The sequence below is a fragment of the Symphodus melops genome (genome assembly GCF_947650265.1).
Source record: "Symphodus melops genome assembly, chromosome: 2".
Lineage (NCBI taxonomy): Eukaryota > Metazoa > Chordata > Actinopteri > Labriformes > Labridae > Symphodus > Symphodus melops.
In genome coordinates this window covers 29,874,143-29,894,590 of record NC_136692.1, presented here as the reverse complement: position 1 = coordinate 29,894,590, position 20,448 = coordinate 29,874,143, and the positions used below count along the sequence as shown (strand labels likewise).

Genomic DNA, 20,448 nt, shown 5'->3' with positions numbered 1-20,448 from the left:
GGCTGATTAGAGAATAACAGAGAAACTGTTGACAGAATCGTCTTTCAGCACGTTGACAGACGCTGGGCTACAGGACTGTCCTTACGCTGACCTCCTGGAAACGCTCCTCAGTGTCGGACTTAACAAAGACTTTCTGTGAACTGACTCTTCAAAAAATGTTCTTCTACAGAGAGAAACAGTGAATTTACAACCAAGAGGACGCTGACACTGAGGGGTGGCAGCTGTGTGAAAACACACAGCAGTGTGAGGAAACCTTTACGTGACCCTTCACCTCCAGACTGAAGCAGAGTGAAGCATCGTCTGCACACACGATACTCAGGGGACAAAGTGCTCAGACAGTGAATCAAACAAGACGTGAGAAAAAGCATCTCAGATGGATGAGAGTAAGATGAGCTGATGTGGTTTTACGTCGTTGCACAGTGTTGATGCTAATGCATTTGTTTAGGCTTTGTGCAGCAGGTAAGTTTCAGCCACTTTTTGATGATGGGAACTTTAAGAAAGAGCCGCAGCCTTTAAAAACGTGTGAAAGGGGAAGTTCAGGTCAGACTGCCCTGATCTCTGACATACGTGTTGTGTGTGTGCGCATGCGTTTGTGTGTGCGTGTCACATCATTTTAAATGTTCAGCCTTAGAAATGTGTGAAGGGGAAGTTCTGGTCAGACTTCCCTGATCACTTCTTTGTCTTGCATACATTTACTCTTCTGATCTGTGCCGCATGATTTTCTACACGATGAAACTCTTTGTGTTCGCTTGGTGTCTTCTCTCTGGTAAGTTTGACATTTCCTTCATTTCTCTGTCCTCACATTTACTAAGTCAGTGAAATACTCCTTTGTTTGTTGGTTAATAATCACTGAGTCTGTAAAGTTGTGTTTGAATCATTCTTCATCAATATTAAAAAAGAAATGTATTGCACATATTTCACTTTGTTTTCTCCTGTAGCTCTGAGTGCGGTGCAGATGGAGACTATCAACATAAATAAACGTGTCGGGGAATTGGGAGTTGGGAAAGATGCATTGATAGAGGTGAATGTTAAAGTCAGAGATGGTAAGTATGAACTCTTTATTTTAATTTAAAACCACTCTGTTAAAATGTTCTATAACTGTCCTTACAGCTGATAACTGAATCACTACTGTACTGTGTGTGTTTGTTTTGAAACCAATGCATACATTGATGAGAACACATTGTCACTGTGCAACATGTACTTTACCAAAATGAAGTCAGCCTGCCACTTCCTTGATGAAAACTTTCCTCATTAATGAATGGCAGTAAATGGAAAAGACACATCTTTAATGTATTTAAAGCTGTTTGTTTAAATAACTAGTAAGAACCCAAATCCAACCAGCAGTGAGGTAAAGAACATGAACACGGGTCGACATCAGAACATTACAAAATCAACAAAGAGTGTCTGTTCAGTCAAAGGAGCCCGAGCTGTGATCAGAGGGGTCATGACCCGACCTCACACACCTGATGTTTGTATGTTAACTATCTGTACCTTTACATGTATTTGTATTAGAATCAATTTCAATTAATTAAAAGATTGTTTCCTTTATGTTGTCTTCACTTCTTTTAATAACTCTGAATCTAATTAATGAATCTAAAAATGTTTTGAATCTGAATCATATTGAATGAACACTTCTTTACTATGACATAGACTATAAACTAATCACTTTGTTTTCTCCTGTAGCTCTGAGTGCGGTGCAGATGGAGACTATCAACATAAATCAACGTGTCGGTGAATCTGTGACCATCAAATGTTCAGGCTGGGGCACTTGGACGAATATAAAAGGGAATGTAAAGTACCTTTGTTTAAGTCCCTGTACAGCAGACAGACACATTATCATCGAAGCAGGATATGAAAAGATTAACCGTAAGGATCGAATTGAGATAACCAACAGGGGAGAAGTTTTACATGTGACCTTCTCTAATCTTCAAAAGTCAGACACTGGAAAATATTATTGTGGAGTGGACAGAGTTGGGACAGATCCATTGATAGAGGTGAATGTTGAAGTCAGAGATGGTAAGTATAAACTCTTTATTTTAATTTAAAACCACTCTGTTAAAATGTTATATAACTGTCCTTACAGCTGAGAACTGAATCACTACTGTACTGTGTGTGTTTGTTTCAGCTGAGCCTTCCAGACCCAGTGAGACTCTAAAACATGTCATTGTTCCTGTAACAACAAGCAGCCCTGTTACATCTCCACATGTCTCTGATGTTTTTACTGACATGTCTACGACAAACCAAACCTTTAATACCACAACACCGCCTGCTTCAGCAGCACAAGGAGCTGGTAAGAAGTGCACACAAGTCACAATTATTCTTCTGATATCAAGTTTTTAAAGACATAAAAAACACTCTTAATCTGTATTTATTCATGCTGAAGCTGCAACAAGTATTAATATCATATTGATTCATTAGATGAGTTTAAAAACAATGAACAACAAATAGAAATCAGATGTATTTCTCTTAAAGCTTTAAACACCTGTTAGTCATTTGACTTTCCTGCTTCATATGAACGTTAATACAGAGTCTCATTCAACACACTTCACCTTCACATGTTCTATCACTAATATGTGTCCTCAGTTGATAGATAGATAGATAGATAGATAGATAGATAGACAGACAGACAGACAGACAGACAGACAGACAGACAGACAGACAGACAGACAGACAGACAGACAGACAGACAGACAGACAGACAGACAGACAGACAGACAGACAGACAGACAGACAGACAGACAGACAGACAGACAGATAGATAGATAGATAGATAGATAGATAGATAGATAGATAGATAGACAGATAGATAGATAGTATAGTAGTATGTGTTTTAAGGCATACTATTAAAAACAAACAGGACATGAGGAGCTGAGATCATGAAGTGTGATCACGCCTTTTTTTCTCTTGTCAGGAAATGTTCTACTTCTGATGACCACTGTCATCGTCATATTCACACTTCTGACGATCCTTCTGCTTCTGATAAGAAAGATGAGAAACAAGCAGCAGAGTAAGACACACGCACCAACTATAATGTTTAGATACAAGTTAAACTTACAACACTAGACTCTGAAACATTGAGCATCATCTCTATATCTGACTTGCACCATGCATTCATTGATTCATTAGAAGTAAAACATGATGTCATACTCTGCCCTGTGTTTTCAGTAGTTGTTACAACTCCACAAGAACCTGCAGGAGAGGTGAGTTTAATGGTTCTGGTAGTGAAGTAATGCATCATAGTGCAGCCATACATAAGTTTAGAAAATTTGTCTTGGAAGTGTAATTGGTTACAGTTTAGTAACATTCATTTCATGTTGTGTTCACAAAGAGTGGAGCAGCTGATCGAGTCTATCAATCCCTCCAGCTGAATTCAATGGATGAAGACCAAGTCTACAGCCGGATCACACCAAACAACGAGGTAACACACCACACACTACGCCCAACTCACGCCTCGACAATGAAAACAGAGGCTGGTTTTATGATGAACATGAGTAATGACATATTAAACCATCTCAGCTGTCACCACGTCTTTGAACATTCAGACTGATTCTGCAATGGCGTTAAATCAGTGTCCATTGCATTCGGTGTGTCAAAAGTACGCCACAGCAGGAGGTGCACATACACACACAGTCAGAGACGCACACACACACAAACACTCACTCGGTGCTGCTTTCCTCCACTAGTCCTGCTCAAATAATCTCGACTCTGTAACACCTCTGTTGGAGGGGGGATCACTTAGTCCCGGATTTCGCCATGGCAACATTCAGATTGAAGGTGAAACATCACAGAGGAGGATACTGCGGATTGTCTTCAATGTGGCCAATGTTTTCTGTAAGGGCCTCCGTCTCCCTTTGTATTGCAATAACATGTTCTCTTCTGAATGGATACTTTTTTTCAAATTTGTCTTGGAAGTGTAATTTCCTAAATGTTTAGTAACATTCATTTCATGTTGTGTTCACAAAGAGTGGAGCAGCTGATCGAGTCTATCAATCCCTCCAGCTGAAGTCAATGGATGAAGACCAAGTCTACAGCCAGATCACACCAAACAAAGAGGTAACACACCACACACTACGCATGTCATGGGTTAATTAATACCTTCAACTCTCAGCTGATCCTACCTGAGAGCTACACCAACACATACAAACAGACACATGTTTGCTCCTCAACAATAACTTACAGAATATCTAAAAATCACACTAACAAATATGAACATTGACTGTCCAGCCTCAACAATAACACAGAACCTCCAGCAGATATGTTTGCAGTACATGTCAGCTTCACTCCGGTAACACTCTGTGCTTCCTCGTCCGTCAACACCCCACAAGCTGCCTCTACAGAGCGCAGGAAAGCTGTAGTCACGATACAAAGGAGTTCCCAGGATAACTACAGAATCATATGCGAGAGCACGAGATGTGGTATAAAACCGGAGACAGAACGAACTCGGAAGCATTAACGACTGTCAACTGGCTTTGTTGGATTTTGAAGTGGAGTTTACTCTCTACTTCTGATGTGGAGTCAGAATCAGGGTCTTTGTAAGGGCTAGAAGCCTCCCACTGTCTTACCGCTTCTGTCATACACATGTTGAACATGCTCTCCATCTCACCTTCAGAATTGAAAAAGTGTGGAGCTAAACAAAGGTAAAATCCACAGGAAGCTAGGTGAGGGTACTCACAACTCAAGTCTTCTGAGGATTGGGTGAATTCACACCACCTGACAGCTGGCTACTCTATCAAACAACAAAGAGCACATAATAAGTGAAACCACTTCAGCAACAACACACAACACAAAATAAACAACAGCTCAATGTCTGCTTCGCAAGAAATAAGGAATAAATCTTCAAGAAAAAAATGTCTTAAAAAGGTTTACTTAAGGATTTTAACTCTGAATTACAAACAGTGCAACAATGGTGGTTTAATGAATGCCTCACACGGGGCACCAATTATGTGAGGATTTGTTGTGGCAAAATTAGCAAAAATAATACTCATAAATGTACTTATGAGTACACACACACACACACACACACACACTCAAATCATACCTCTATGGGGCTACAGTACTGGTTCTGGCTAGTCCAAACATGCTTGCAAACCTCACAGCGAAGTAATGGCTTAGGATTATTACTACAGAAAAAGCTATTGGAACACGAACATTTAAATGTAAATTAAAAAATATGAATCGATAAAACATTATTAAAAGTTTTTTTAATGAGGCAGACTGAAAATTAACCACTTTATTCAAGCCTGAATTCTGACATTTCCACCAACATGTATGCAGGGACGGCTGGTATAAATACACGAGCAGGGCTGAGTCCTTTACCTTTCTTAAAAAATAAAATCTATACATCAAATAACTTACTGATTGCTTTTAAATTTTGGTGGAATCTAGAGTTGCAACCGAACATGATAGCCCCTCCATCCTTTATCTGTACTGTTTGGAGCCGATCCCAGATGTCAAAGGGCGAGAGGCAGGGTTAGACCCTGGACGGTTTGCCAGTCAATCATAGGGCTGAAATACAGAGACAGATAAGCAGCTGTAAAGGGTTAAAAACGTGTATATAATTCATTGAAGTAAGTATTGTGTTAAGTTTAAATTGAAGGTGATTTAAAAAAGGTTAAAAGAATGGATCACAAGATCTGTGATGGCATAAATGTTAAACGTATTCAAACCAGTAAAAAAAGTTCATTGTATAAGGAAAATACTTTTCATAGTTAATAAGTTAAATGAGTTAAAAAGAGACCCCAATATATTTTCTTGTCTAAAACAGGTATTTTAAGCCATATTTAAGTGCACTGGATTCATATGTTATTGTGATACTAGCTCAGGTCACTAGAGGGCGCATAGCGCTTGCAAGGGGCATTATACCCAAAAGAGGCAAGTGCTGCAGAATAAATCCTGCAGCCGAGCTGAACGCAGCTAAACTTCGTTGCCTTTTTGTATTCATATACAGGTGGGTTTATTGTCCGCAAAACCATGGTAAGCAGCCACACTTACATTGACACCTAAGGGTTCTGAGTCACCAGTTAAACTAACAAGCATGTGTTTGGACTGTGGGAGGAAACCGGAGTACCAGGAGAGAACCCACGCATGCACCGGGAGAACATGCAGACATGCTCCCATCACACATTACATTTTATAGCCAAAGCATTGTAGCACCTTCTTTTGTCACTTCTAATGTATATCAAATGTTATAATGTGTGTAACAACAATAAACTGTTGACAAAACATACATTTCAGCATGACATATAAGCAAACTTAATTTACATTTCATAGTTAACAGTAAAATAACTATTAATTTACCCATTCTTGATGTAAGGTTATTATGAAGTGTTACCAGTATCTCTACATAAAATGATTATTTGCACAACATTGTAAAATAATATGCATAGTTTCTTTGGTTAAAATGACCACAATTGCGATGCTAATTCTGTAAGCCAATTAACTGCTGTTTCCATTATGTGTTAGCATCAAGCTAGGTGAGTGAAATGCACATCCCTGTCTGTCTCTGAACTAAACTCTGTTCCTAAATGCATGTTTGGCTCTTTTCTACAAACTCATTTGGCCACTTTATAAATACAGTATGTCATGGTCTTTTAGTTAAGTGTATTGTGTTTTTTTCTTTTTACTGTTAATTATCAGGTTAAGTGAATTTCACATTCTCCACAAAGGTCCTGATGGAGTCATACTCGCACTAATTTTTCCACAAAGCCACGTCAGAACTTTTTGATTGATTTATTGATATACAGAGGGAACCAAAGTGTCCCTCATCTTGTTGAACTATTGGTCTTCTTTACGTCGTTGATTATCCATCAAACATTGTTTTTGTCAGTTTCTGCACCATATTCAGTTTTCACCCTCTAACATTAAACTTTATTTTGTTTTCTCAGAGTCCTGTTCTGTAGCCGATGCTACACACACTGTGGCTCCATTTGGACAAACACACATGTATGGGTGCTTCAGGTTTCGAGTATATGTTCTACCTGTGTGGATAAGTCATACTATGGCGACTGATGCTTGTTTGTGGTTGGTGCATCCTACATGTGGTTAAGCATCTTGAAGGCTGTGCTGCTTCGGGTGTTAAGTGTCACATTTTATTCCATGCAAAGAGTTTTAGGTGTTTTTCTGCCATCTTTTGAAATTCTAAATAAAGTCAAGTTTCCCATCTTTGTTTTTGGTATAATTTAAAAAGGTCTACAAAGCCACAGTGTGTGTGTGTGTGTGTGTGTGTGTGTGTGTGTGTGTGTGTGTGTGTGTATGTGTGTCAGTGTGTGGGGGGGGGGGGGGAGGAGCTTTTGGCCCTTGGTATGGCTGACAGGAAGAGGAAGTTATAGACTGTGGTTAGACAAACAAAAGAAATGACTGCCCGTCCTGTTCATCATGATGAGAGTGTGTGCGTACGCTTGTCTTCTGTGTGGTGAGTTCATTTGATTCTGATATTAGCTTGTTTGTTAATGCTGCAGCGCTTCAAACGTCATTGTTTTCATCCTTGGGTTTGTTGTTTCAGTCATTTCTTTACTTTTCAAACTCCTGGGAGGAGTTGTTCAGCTGACCTGAAATTAAAACTGATGTCTCTTAATGAGGCAGGAAAGTCAACGAGACGAGGAAGCATAAGAGTGAATTATCTCCTTATCACTATCAGTGGGGCTGAATAGGGATGAACTGCACACTTCTTTGACAGTTCTTGAGTGAGACATTTATAGTAAATGACATATTTGACTGTTGAAAAGAAGCTAGATGAGGTATGTTGTCAAATAAAATAAAAAACATAAACTTGTAATGGACAAAATCAGCAAAAAGCAAAGTCCGCAGATACAACACATAGGTGTTCACTGTAACGTTCAAAAGGAAACCAATGCATACATTGATGAGAACACATTGTCACTGTGCAACATGTACTTTACCAAAATGAAGTCAGCCTGCCACTTCCTTGATGAAAACTTTCCACATTAATGAATGGCAGTAAATGGAAAAGACACATCTTTAATGTATTTAAAGCTGTTTGTTTAAATAACTAGTAAGAACCCAAATCCAACCAGCAGTGAGGTAAAGAACATGAACACGGATCGACATCACAACATTACAAAATCAACAAAGAGTGTCTGTTCAGTCAAATGAGCCCGAGCTGTGATCAGAGGGGTCATGACCCGACCTCACACACCTGATGTTTGTATATTAACTATCTGTACCTTTACATGTATTTATATTAGAATCAATTTCAATTAAAAGATTGTTTCCTTTATGTTGTCTTCACTTCTTTTAATAACTCTGAATCTAATTAATGAATCTAAAAATGTTGTGTATCTGAATCATATTGAATGAACACTTCTTTACTATGACATAGACTATAAACTAATCACTTTGTTTTCTCCTGTAGCTCTGAGTGCGGTGCAGATGGAGACTATCAACATAAATAAACGTGTCGGGGAATCTGTGACCATCAAATGTTCAGACTGGGGTGTTTGGACGAATATAAAAGGGAATGTAAAGTACCTTTGTTTAAGTCCCTGTTCAGCAGACAGACACATTATCATCGAAGCAGGATATGAAAAGATTAACCGTAAGGATCGAATTGAAATAACCAACAGTGGAGAAGTTTTACATGTGACCTTCTCTAATCTTCAAAAGTCAGACGCTGGAAAATATTATTGTGGAGTGGACAGAGTTGGGACAGATCCATTGATAGAGGTGAATATTAAAGTCAGAGATGGTAAGTATAAACTCTTTATTTTAATTTAAAACCACTCTGTTAAAATGTTCTATAACTGTCCTTACAGCTGATAACTGAATCACTACTGTACTGTGTGTGTTTGTTTCAGCTGAGCCTTCCAGACCCAGTAAGACTCCAAAACCTGTCATTGTTCCTGTAACAACAAGCAGCCCTGTTACATCTCCACATGTCTCTGATGTTTTTACTGACATGTCTACGACAAACCAAACCTTTAATACCACAACACCGCCTGCTTCAGCAGCACAAGGAGCTGGTAAGAAGTGCACACACGTCACAATTATTCTTCTGATATCAAGTTTTTAAAGACATAAAAAACACTCTTAATCTGTATTTATTCATGCTGAAGCTGCAACAAGTATTAATATCATATTGATTCATTAGATGAGTTTAAAAACAATAAACAACAAACATGTTAAAGGCATCATATTAAAAACAAACAGGACATGAGGAGCTGTGATCATAAAGCGTAATCACGTCTTTCTTCTTTTTATCTCTTGTCAGGAAATGTTCTATATCTGATGACCGCTGTCGTCGTCATATTCACACTTCTGATGATCCTTCTGCTTCTGATAAGAAAGATGAGAAACAAGCAGCAGAGTAAGACACACACACACACACACACACACACACACACATCACACACGTGAAACTTTGAGCAGATATAATGACCCATGTTTCCTCTTCATTTCTTCAGAGGTTGTGTCAGGTGCTCGTGTGCCACAGGAGGTGAGTTTTCTGAAGTTATGAATCTATCTGATGACAGATCTGATACATGTTCTTATTCAGCATGCTTTTCTTGCTGAGCTCACACTTTTGTGTCAGTAGATGAAGACAACACATATCCCATGGAAGGCGTCCTTTTCCAAAGGCTCTTCATTGGTTGTGTTGGAAATTATTCTCACAATCCCTTCAAAGGAAGGCAAAACTGACATGGCTTCATGAAAAGTCCTTAACTCTTGAACAAAAGCTTTAAATTCAGCCAAATATTCTGGTAGTTCCTGTTTCTGTGTTCATGCTGGTCATGCTCCCTTCATTTGCCGCGATGCATGTTGGTAAGGTTGCATCCTTGGTAGCCTCAGGTTGTTCACTACTTCTCACCGTGTTGTCCCACGTTTTCTTTTTCAAGGACGTTGATTCTGAGGGAATCCGACTTGGAGATCAGCGATCAGTGAGCCACCCTGAAATGTTGTCGACGATCTACTCCTCTGCAGATCCAGACAGCATCTATTTGAATTGTTCCAACCACCAAGACACTGAATCAGCTGCTCAGGCCGAAATCTATTCAAACACCGTTTTTCTAAATCAAACCTCCTTCTCTGGGGTCGATTCAGAAGGGGCCTGTTCAACCAGCACAGATCCACAATTGGACTCTATGTACTCTGTTGTTCAAAAACCCAAACAGCAGATCAAACCCATGACGCGAATACAGCCTAATCAATCTGGAAGCAACGACGACGACTCTTTTTATTCTCTGGCTCAGCCAACACAGGCAACCTAAATGTGATGACGGGGATGTAATGATCCATCAAGACACAAATAAACATTGATTCAAAGCCCCGCCTACCTTCTCTGGTCCAAACAAATCCAGAGTATTCTGTGACTGTTGGAGGACACTGCTGCTGGGAGATCAGTGAACAAATTCAAATCAGTGACCCTGCTGGTTATGAAAGCATGCATAAAAACTTCAATACATTGTTCCAAACGAAGAGTCTGTGAGAAGTACTTTAATGTGAGTGAACAAGTTCACACTTTGAACGGACGTTTTTTTTCCATCCGACCATGCCCACTTCCTGTTTTAATAGCTAATGTGTGAGGTTGCTAAAGCACAGAGCCTTCAGGCTCAAAGACACGACTGGTCTCAGATCAGCAAACAGAAACATTAAAAATAAAATCTTCATGGCCAAAATCCAATTCAAAAACAAACTCGAGCATAAGTTCACAAACATGAATACGAGAGAAGCCTTCAAAAAGGTAAAATCCCACACCAGATATGAACACACCCACAACAAAACAAAAACAAAACCCACCCCCCCACTGAACTGAACTCATTCTTCAACCGCTTCGACAAACAGGACTTCTCCAAAGAGTGTTGGGAAGCTCTCAAGGCTCTCCCCCCAGTAGATCCCAATGAGCCTGCCCCCTTCACAGTCGCGGAAGTGCGCCACCAGCTCAGCCGATGTAACCCATCAAAGGCCCCAGGACCCGACGGCATCCCAGCAAGGGTGCTGAAGACCTGTGCCACAGAACTGGCTCCTATTGCCCACTCCCTCTTCTGTGAGTCATATCTGACTGCCACAATACCCCTCCTCTGGGAAAGCGCAACAATAATCCCGGTACCCAAGAAACCACAACCCTCCGACCTCAATCACTACCACCCCATTGCATTCACACCCATACTAATGAAATGTCTGGAAAAACTGCTTCTGAAGGTCATCCTCCCATTTGTGAAACCTCATCTGGACCCTCTCCAATTTGCCTACAGGGAACAAAGGGGCACCTAGATCCTCCAGCACCTAAATTCCCGAGGCACCTTCGTATGGATCCTCTTTGTGGACTTCAGATCCACATTCAATACAATCCAAAGGCACCTGCTCATCCAGAAGCTACATAAACTCAACACTCCACCCATTCTGATCCACCTCCTGCACAACTTCCTCAGCGACAGACGGCAAGCTGTTCGGGTAGGCACATCCACATCACCCCCACTCATCACCAACACCGGAGCCCCACAGGGCTGTGTGCTAAGCCCCTTCTTCTATACCCTGTACACCAATGACTGCAGCAGCCCCTCTTCCACCACCACCTACCTCAAGTACTCTGACGACACTGCCATCCTCGCCCTCCTATCAGACAATAACTCCACCACAGACTACCACAACACTGTCACTCACTTCTCACACTGGTGTACGCATAACTTCCTCCACCTCAATGTAAACAAAACAAAAGAAATAATAATAGGCACCCCATCACCCGAGCCCCCCACCCTCATCAACAACGACACAGTTGAAACTGTTGACAGCTTCAGATACCTCGGACTCACACTAGACAACAAACTCACCTTCGACCAGCACACAACGGACATTCAAAAAAGGAGCCACCAAAGACTGCACGCCATCCGAAAACTCAAAGGACTCTATGTTGTGCAGGAGGGCGCAATACGGCAGAAGCCTGGTGCCTGCAGTCATTTCAGCCCTCAATAAAAATCCACCTCAGTCCCAATCCCTGGTCTCCCCATAACCATATGCACTGTATGTCCTGTTGTCCCACATGCATGTTCCTGTGTTCACCCTTTGTCGGCGCGCAGCCCTTAAAACTGTACTATGTTGGTGAAAAAGACTCTCCCCTCAGGGACAATAAAAATAAAAGTCTAACAGTCTATCTAAAAATCACACTAACAAATATGAACCCTGACTGTCCAGCCTCAACAATAACACAGAACCTCCAGCAGATATGTTTGCAGTACATGTCAGCTTCACTCCGGTAACACTCTGTGCTTCCTCGTCCGTCAACACCCCACAAGCTGCCTCTACAGAGCGCAGGAAAGCTGTAGTCACGATACAAAGGAGTTCCCGCGATAATTACAGAATCATATGCGAGAGCACGAGATGTGGTCTAAAACCGGAGACAGAACGAACTCTGAAGCATTAACGACTGTAAACTGGCTTTGTTGGATTTTGAAGTGGAGTTTACTCTCTACTTCTGATGTGGAGTCAGAATCAGGGTCTTTGTAAGGGCTAGAAGCCTCCCACTGTCTTACCGCTTCTGTCATACACATTCAGATTTGCAAAAGTGGTGAGCTAAACAAAGGTAAAATCCACAGGAAGCTAGGTGAGGGTACTCACAACTCAAGTCTTCTGAGGATTGGGTGAATTCACACCACCTGACAGCTGGCTACTTTATCAAACAACAAAGAGCACATAATAAGTGAAACCACTTCAGCAACAACACACAACACAAAATAAATGACAGCTCAATGTCTGCTTCGCAAGAAATAAGGAGTAAATCTTCAAGAAAAAAATATCTTAAAAAGGTTTACTTCAGGATTTTAACTCTGAATTACAAACAGTGCAACAATGGTTGTTTATTGAATGCCTCACACGGGGCACCAATTATGTGAGGATTTGCTGTGGCAAAATTGCCAAAAATAATATTAATAAATGTACTTATTTAATCAGTAATATGAATACCTATTGGTGCCCTGCATTGTTTGCCAGTCAATCATAGGGCTGAAATACAGAAACAGATAAGCAGCCACACTTACATTCACACCTAAGGGTTCTGAGTCACCAGTTAACCTAACAAGCATGTGTTTGGACTGTGGGAGGAAACCGGAGTACCAGGAGAGAACCCACGCATGCACCGGGAGAACATGCAGACATGCTCCCATCACACATTACATTTTATAGCCAAAGCATTGTAGCACCTTCTTTTGTCACTTCTAATGTATATCAAATGTTATAATGTGTGTAACAACAATAAACTGTTGACACAACATACATTTCAGCATTACATATAAGCAAACTTAATTTACATTTCATAGTTAACAGTAAAATAACTATCAATGTACCCTTTCTTGATGTAAGGTTATTATGAAGTGTTTCCAGTATCTCTACATAAAATGATATTCTTTGTACAACATTGTAAAATAATATGCATAGTTTCTTTGGTTAAAATGACCACAATTGCGATGCTAATTCTGTAAGCCAATTAACTGCTGTTTCCATTATGTGTTAGCATCAAGCTAGGTGAGTGAAATGCACATCCCTGTCTGTCTCTGAACTAAACTCTGTTCCTAAATGCATGTTTGGCTCTTTTCTACAAACTCATTTGGCCACTTTATAAATACAGTATGTCATGGTCTTTTAGTTAAGTTTATTATTTTTTTCTTTTTACTGTTAATTATCAGGTTAAGTGAATTTCACATTCTCCACAAAGGTCCTGATGGAGTCATACTCGCACTAATTTTTCCACAAAGCCACGTCAGAACTTTTTGATTGATTTATTGATATACAGAGGGAACCAAAGTGTCCCTCATCTTGTTGAACTATTGGTCTTCTTTATGTCGTTGATTATCCATCAAACATTGTTTTTGTCAGTTTCTGCACCATATTCAGTTTTCACCCTCTAACATTAAACTTTGTTTTGTTTTCTCAGAATCCTGTTCTGTAGCCGATGCTACACACACTGTGGCTCCATTTGGACAAACACACATGTATGGGTGCTTCAGGTTTCAAGTACATGTTCTACCTGTGTGGATAAGTCATACTATGGCGACTGATGCTTGTTTGTGGTTGGTGCATCAGACTGTGCAGGTTGGCGGCAACGCATCAAAAACCACCATCCTGAGCACCGGGGCCCCCCAAGGCTGTGTGCTCAGCCCCCTGCACTTCACGCTGCTGACCCACGACTGCACTCCATCCTTCAGCAGCAACCACATGGTGAAGTTTGCGGACGACACAACAGTGGTCGGTCTCATCTCCAACAACGATGAGACGCACTACAGGATGGAGGTGGGTCAACTGGCCACGTGGTGCAAAGACAACAACCTCTTCCTGAATATCGACAAGACCAAGGAGGTTGTTGTCGACTTCCGGAGGGCCCCCACTCCCAAACCCCCCCTGACCATCGATGGTGCTGCTGTGGAGAGAGTGAGCAGCACCAAGTTCCTGGGGGTCCACATCAGTGAGGATCTCTCCTGGACAGCAAACACCACATCACTGGCCAAGAAGTCCCAGCAGCGCCTCTACTTCCTCCGTAAGCTGAAGAGAGCACGAGCATCCCGACCCATCATGTGCTCCTTCTACAGAGGCACCATGGAGAGCATCCTGACTAGCTGCATCACTGTGTGGCTGGGGAGCTGCACTGCTGCCAACCACAAGACCCTGCAGCGCACAGTGAAGGCGGCTGAACGGATCATCGGTGTCCCGCTCCCCTCTCTTCTGGACCTCTACGGCACCCGCCTCACCCGCAAAGCAACCCGCATTGTGAGTGACCCCACCCACCCCTCACACAGCCTCTTCAGCCTCCTGCCATCGGGGAGACGGTACCGCAGCCTGCGGGCCGGCTCTACCAGACTGAGAAACAGCTTCTTCCACCAAGCTGTCAGGAAGCTGAAGTCTCTCCCCTCTCTTCCCTCCCCTCCCTCCTCTCTGCCCCCATGAACACTGAACATTGGAACCTCCTCCTGTTTGAACATTGAAACAGAGCAGCACATTGCACGCATGCACAAGTTTCACTTTTCTTCTAATCTTGTTTTATACTCCATTTTATTTAACTTTGTACTTTTTGCACATTTAGGTTTATTAATGTAAATATTATTTATCTTTTTTACCTTGTTTTATTTTATTTACCTTTTTTATCTACATTGCACCGTGGGGAGGGGGGAAACGTAATTTCGATTTCCCTGTATGTCTGACATATTTTGAAATTGACAAATAAAGAACCTTGAACCTTGAACCTGGAACATGTGGTTAAGCATCTTGAAGGCTGTGCTGCTTCGGGTGTTAAGTGTCACATTTTATTCCATGCAAAGAGTTTTAGGTGTTTTTCTGCCATCTTTTGAAATTCTAAATAAAGTCAAGTTTCCCATTTCATCTTTGTTTTTGGTATAATTTAAAAAGGTCTACAAAGCCATAGTGTGTGTGTCTGTGTCTGTGTGTGTGTGTGTATGTCAGTGTGTGTGTGTGTGTGGGGGGGGAGGAGCTTTTGGCCCTTGGTATGGCTGAGAGGAAGAGGAAGTTAAAGACTGTGGTTAGAGAACAAAAGAAATGACTGCCCGTCCTGTTCATCATGATGAGAGTGTGTGCGTACGCTTGTCTTCTGTGTGGTGAGTTCATTTGATTCTGATATTATCTTGTTTGTTAAAGCTGCAGCGGTTCAAACATCATTGTTTTCGTACATGGGTTTGTTGTTTCAGTCATTTCTTTACTTTTCAAACTCCTGGGAGGAGTTGTTCAGCTGACCTGAAATTAAAACTGATGTCTCTTAATGAGGCAGGAAAGCCAACGAGACAAGGAAGCACAACAGTGAATTATCTCCTTATCACTATCAGTGGGGCTGAATAGGGATGAACTGCACACTTCTTTGACAGTTCTTGCGCGAGACATTTACAGTAAATGACATATTTGACTGTTGAAAGGAAGCCAGATGAGGTATGTTGTCAAATAAAATAAAAAACATGAAATTGTGATGGACAAAATCAGCAAAAAGCAAAGTCCTCAGATACAACGCATATGTGTTCACTGTAGCGTTCAAAAGGAAACCAATGCATACACTGATGAGAACGCATTGTCACTGTGCAACATGTACTTTACCAAAATGAAGTCAGCCTGCCACTTCCTTGATGAAAACTTTCCACATTAATGAATGGCAGTAAATGGAAAAGACACATCTTTAATGTATTTAAAGCTGTTTGTTTAAATAACTAGTAAGAACCCAAATCCAACCAGCAGTGAGGTAAAGAACATGAACACGGGTCGACATCAGAACATTACAAAATCAACAAAGAGTGTCTGTTCAGTCAAATGAGCCCGAGCTGTGATCAGAGGGGTCATGACCCGACCTCACACACCTGATGTTTGTATATTAACTATCTGTACCTTTACATGTATTTATATTAGAATCAATTAATTAAAAGATTGTTTCCTTTATGTTGTCTTCACTTCTTTTAATAACTCTGAATCTAATTAATGAATCTAAAAATGTTGTGTATCTGAATCATATTGAATGAACGCTTCTTTACTATGACATAGACTATAAACTAATCACTTTGTTTTCTCCTGTAGCTCTGAGTGCGGTGCAGATGGAGACTATCAACATAAATCAACGTGTCGGTGAATCTGTGACCATCAAATGTTCAGACTGGGATGTTTGGACGAATGTAAAAGAGAATGTAAAGTACCTTTGTTCAAGTCCCTGTACAGAAGACAGTCAAATTATCATCAAAGCAGGATATAAAAAGACCAAACGTAACAATCGAATTGAGATAACCAACAGTGATGAAGGATTATATGTGACCTTCTCTAATCTTCAAAAGTCAGACGCTAGAAAATATTATTGTGGAGTGGAGAGATTTGGGACAGATGCATTCATAAAGGTGAATGTTGAAGTCAGAGATGGTAAGTATAAACTCTTTATTTTAATTTAAAACCACTCTGTTAAAATGTTATATAACTGTCCTTACAGCTGATAACTGAATCACTACTGTACTGTGTGTGTTTGTTTCAGCCGAGCCTTCCAGACCCAGTAAGACTCTAAAACCTATCATTGTTCCTGTAACAACAAGCAGCCCTGTTACATCTCCACATGTCTCTGATGTTTTTACTGACATGTCTACGACAAACCAAACCTTTAATACCACAACACCGCCTGCTTCAGCAGCACAAGGAGCTGGTAAGAAGTGCACACAAGTCACAATTATTCTTCTGATATCAAGTTTTTAAAGACATAAAAAACACTCTTAATCTGTATTTATTCATGCTGAAGCTGCAACAAGTATTAATATCATATTGGTTCATTAGATGAGTTTAAAAACAATAAACAACAAACATGTTAAAGGCATCATATTAAAAACAAACAGGACATGAGGAGCTGTGATCATAAAGCGTAATCACGTCTTTCTTCTTTTTATCTCTTGTCAGGAAATGTTCTATATCTGATGACCGCTGTCATCGTCATATTCACACTTCTGATGATCCTTCTGCTTCTGATAAGAAAGATGAGAAACAAGCAGCAGAGTAAGACACACACACACACACACACACACACACACACATCACACACGTGAAACTTTGAGCAGATATAATGACCCATGTTTCCTCTTCATTTCTTCAGAGGTTGTGTCAGGTGCTCGTGTGCCACAGGAGGTGAGTTTTCTGAAGTTATGAATCTATCTGATGACAGATCTGATACATGTTCTTATTCAGCATGCTTGTCTTGCTGAGCTCACACTTTTTTGTCAGTAGATGAAGACAACACATATCCCATGGAAGACGTCCTTTTCCAAGGGCTCTTCATTGGTTGTGTTGGAAATTATTCTCACAATCCCTACAAAGGAAGGCAAAACTGACATGGCTTCATGAAAAGTCCTTAACTCTTGAACAAGAGCTTTAAATTCAGCCAAATATTCTGGTAGTTCCTGTTTCTGTGTTGAAGCTGGTCATGCTACTCTCATTTGTTGCGATGCATGTTGGTAATTTTGCATCCTTGGTAGCCTCAGGTTGGTCACTACTTCTCACCGTGTTGTCCCACTGTTTTCTTTTTCAAGGACGTTGATTCTGAGGGAATCCGACTTGGAGATCAGCGATCAGTGAGCCACCCTGAAATGTTGTCGACGATCTACTCCTCTGCAGATCCAGACAGTGTCTATTTGAATTGTTCCAACCACCAAGACACTGAATCAGCTGCTCAGGCCGAAATCTATTCAAACACCGTTTTTCTAAATCAAACCTCCTTCTCCGGGTTTGATTCAAAAGGGGCCTGTTCAACCAGCACAGATCCACAATTGGACTCTATGTACTCTGTTGTTCAAAAACCCAAACAGCAGATCAAACCCATGACGCGAATACAGCCTAATCAATCTGGAAGCAACGACGACGACTCTTTTTATTCTCTGGCTCAGCCAACACAGGCAACCTAAATGTGATGACCGGGATGTAATGATACATCAAGATACAAATAAACATTGATTCAAATCCCCGCCTACCTTCTCTGGTCCAAACAAATCCAGAGTATTCTGTGACTGTTGGAGGACACTGCTGCTGGGAGATCTGTGAACAAATTCAAATCAGTGACCCTGCTGGTTATGAAAGCATGCATAAAAACTTCAATACATCGTTCCAAAAGAAAAGTCTGTGAGAAGTACTTTAATGTGAGTGAACAAGTTCACACTTTTAACGGGCTTTTTTTTCCATCCATGCCCACTTCCTGTTTTAATAGCTAATGTGTGAGGTTGCTTTCACTTCTGATTTCACGTAAACATTTTACACACACACACACACACACATAGACACACACATAAACACACCCCTCAGAGGATGACTTCCCCAAAGTGCCAGAACTAAATCTAAACTTCGAAGGAGGACATACTGGCTGCTGCATTGTTGTCTGTGTAGAAATTCAAACACACACACTTACAGGAAAGCTTTAAGAGTATCATGCTTTCATCAAGGTCAATTGGAAGATGATGCGGCCTACCAGTCATAGCTGTGGTACTTAAACCCGCAATGAAAGAGCAATCGAACAAAATGGAAACCCTCAGAGGAAGAGTCACTTCCCCCAAAGTGACACAACTGTTGAACTTTTCACATTTCACAACACCGCCTCTCTGGTTAATCCAAATACAGTAGATCATTTCTCTTTGCATGAAAGCATTGTGACTGTGTATGTTCTAGTTCAAACTCCATATAACATGACTGTTAACTGTATTGCACATATCAGTTAGTACACTCTTGAATGTATAGCCATGCACATACTGTATATATATCTCTTCTGTTACTTGAAATCTATTTGTGTGGTTGTTCTGGTCCTTTACAGTCATCACCCAAAGGCTGCCTTGCCCACAGAGTTCAAGGCCAGACAGCAGGAGAGCCGAGAGCTCCTGCTGTAATTTTACAGATTTACTCACGACAGCCCGAGATAATGTGGTATAAAACTGTTTAAAACACAGTCGGTCGTTGTTCTGAACCATCAAAACTGAGTGTTTTAATCTGAAAATGAACTGCATGTTCTGATGTTGTTTTAGTGTCTGTCAATTCAATTCAATTCAAAAAACTTTATTTGTCCCTGGGGGGCAATTCAAGGGAACGTCAGTGTGTGTGTGTGTGTGTGTGTGTGTGTGTGTGTGTGTGTGTGTGTGTGTCTGCTGTAATGGACATGTGTAATATGTGTTTTTAAGGAGTTTTCTAAAAAGTTTAAATAAAACATATGAACAAAGTGTCGATGCCTTCGCTTCATTTGTGTTGCCTCCTCTGTGTGTCGTTTCACTCTCTCTCTCTCTCTCTCTCCACAGTCAAAGTTTACCCACCACACACTCGTGCACAAACAAAGCACACACAGCAGAAGTCACCTTGGCAGCAGTAATGCCCTCCAGTAGCTGTTCTTGCAGGGCTCGGAGAATGAGAGCAGCTTGATGTTGTTGTTCTGGTTGTTACACTCGTTGTGTACATTGACCACCAGGGAAGAAGTGTGGTGGCCTGGGGTATCGGCTGCTGTCAATGACAGTCAATGACACTGGTGCTAAGTGAAAAGGATTAGCCAACTCTGTGTGTGTGTGTGTGTGTGTGTGTGTGTGTGTGTGTGTGTGTGTGTGTGTGTGTGTGTGTGTGTGTGTGTGTGTGTCATCAAAAAATGAAAATTGTGCAGACAAGTTTTTTAAGAACATTTTATTCAATAAACTATAAAGCAATGAGGATGGGTTTCAATGTCCCACTAAAGACTTCGCCCAGTACGAATACGGATTTGGACGAAGACGTGTGCCTGCACTCGGCACTCATTTCTTCCATCTTTTTTTGGACATTTTCTGGAAGCTTCGAGGCAGAGTAGATCTTTTGTTTTTGTTTTTTTTTCGAAAACAAGCATGATTTGGAAAGTAGCATCCTGTCCGTTCTCCGTATTCACCCACCCCCTTCTCTCTGTGCTCCCTCTAAAGCCACGCCCCCCTCACCTACATGCACATGCGCCATTGGTGCAGAAGTGGATTGAGTGTGGGCTCATGCATGCATGGG

General features: G+C 41.0%; 3 protein-coding genes across 3 annotated transcripts; all 3 read left to right on the top strand.

Annotated features, from left to right (window-relative positions):
- The first annotated feature begins 1,358 nt into the window (after window positions 1-1,358).
- Window positions 1,359-13,928, top strand: LOC306818811 (uncharacterized protein). The gene is made up of 8 exons (XM_079336530.1): window positions 1,359-1,472; window positions 1,684-2,016; window positions 2,126-2,290; window positions 2,912-3,007; window positions 3,166-3,200; window positions 3,329-3,418; window positions 3,964-4,053; window positions 13,880-13,928. The coding sequence occupies exons 1-8, from the start codon at window positions 1,445-1,447 to the stop codon at window positions 13,892-13,894; spliced, it is 852 nt and encodes a 283-aa protein (XP_079192656.1). The 5' UTR covers window positions 1,359-1,444; the 3' UTR covers window positions 13,895-13,928.
- LOC306818832 (uncharacterized protein) lies at window positions 8,819-11,443 on the top strand. Its single transcript, XM_079336550.1, has 4 exons — window positions 8,819-8,978; window positions 9,227-9,322; window positions 9,420-9,451; window positions 9,852-11,443. Exons 1-4 carry the CDS (start codon window positions 8,915-8,917, stop codon window positions 10,221-10,223), a joined length of 564 nt encoding a protein of 187 aa, XP_079192676.1. The 5' UTR covers window positions 8,819-8,914; the 3' UTR covers window positions 10,224-11,443.
- A 1,554-nt stretch (window positions 13,929-15,482) lies between the features above and the next one.
- Window positions 15,483-18,682, top strand: LOC306818736 (uncharacterized protein). The gene is made up of 6 exons (XM_079336445.1): window positions 15,483-15,551; window positions 16,510-16,842; window positions 16,952-17,116; window positions 17,365-17,460; window positions 17,558-17,589; window positions 17,991-18,682. The coding sequence occupies exons 1-6, from the start codon at window positions 15,515-15,517 to the stop codon at window positions 18,360-18,362; spliced, it is 1,035 nt and encodes a 344-aa protein (XP_079192571.1). The 5' UTR covers window positions 15,483-15,514; the 3' UTR covers window positions 18,363-18,682.
- Window positions 18,683-20,448: the final 1,766 nt, after the last annotated feature.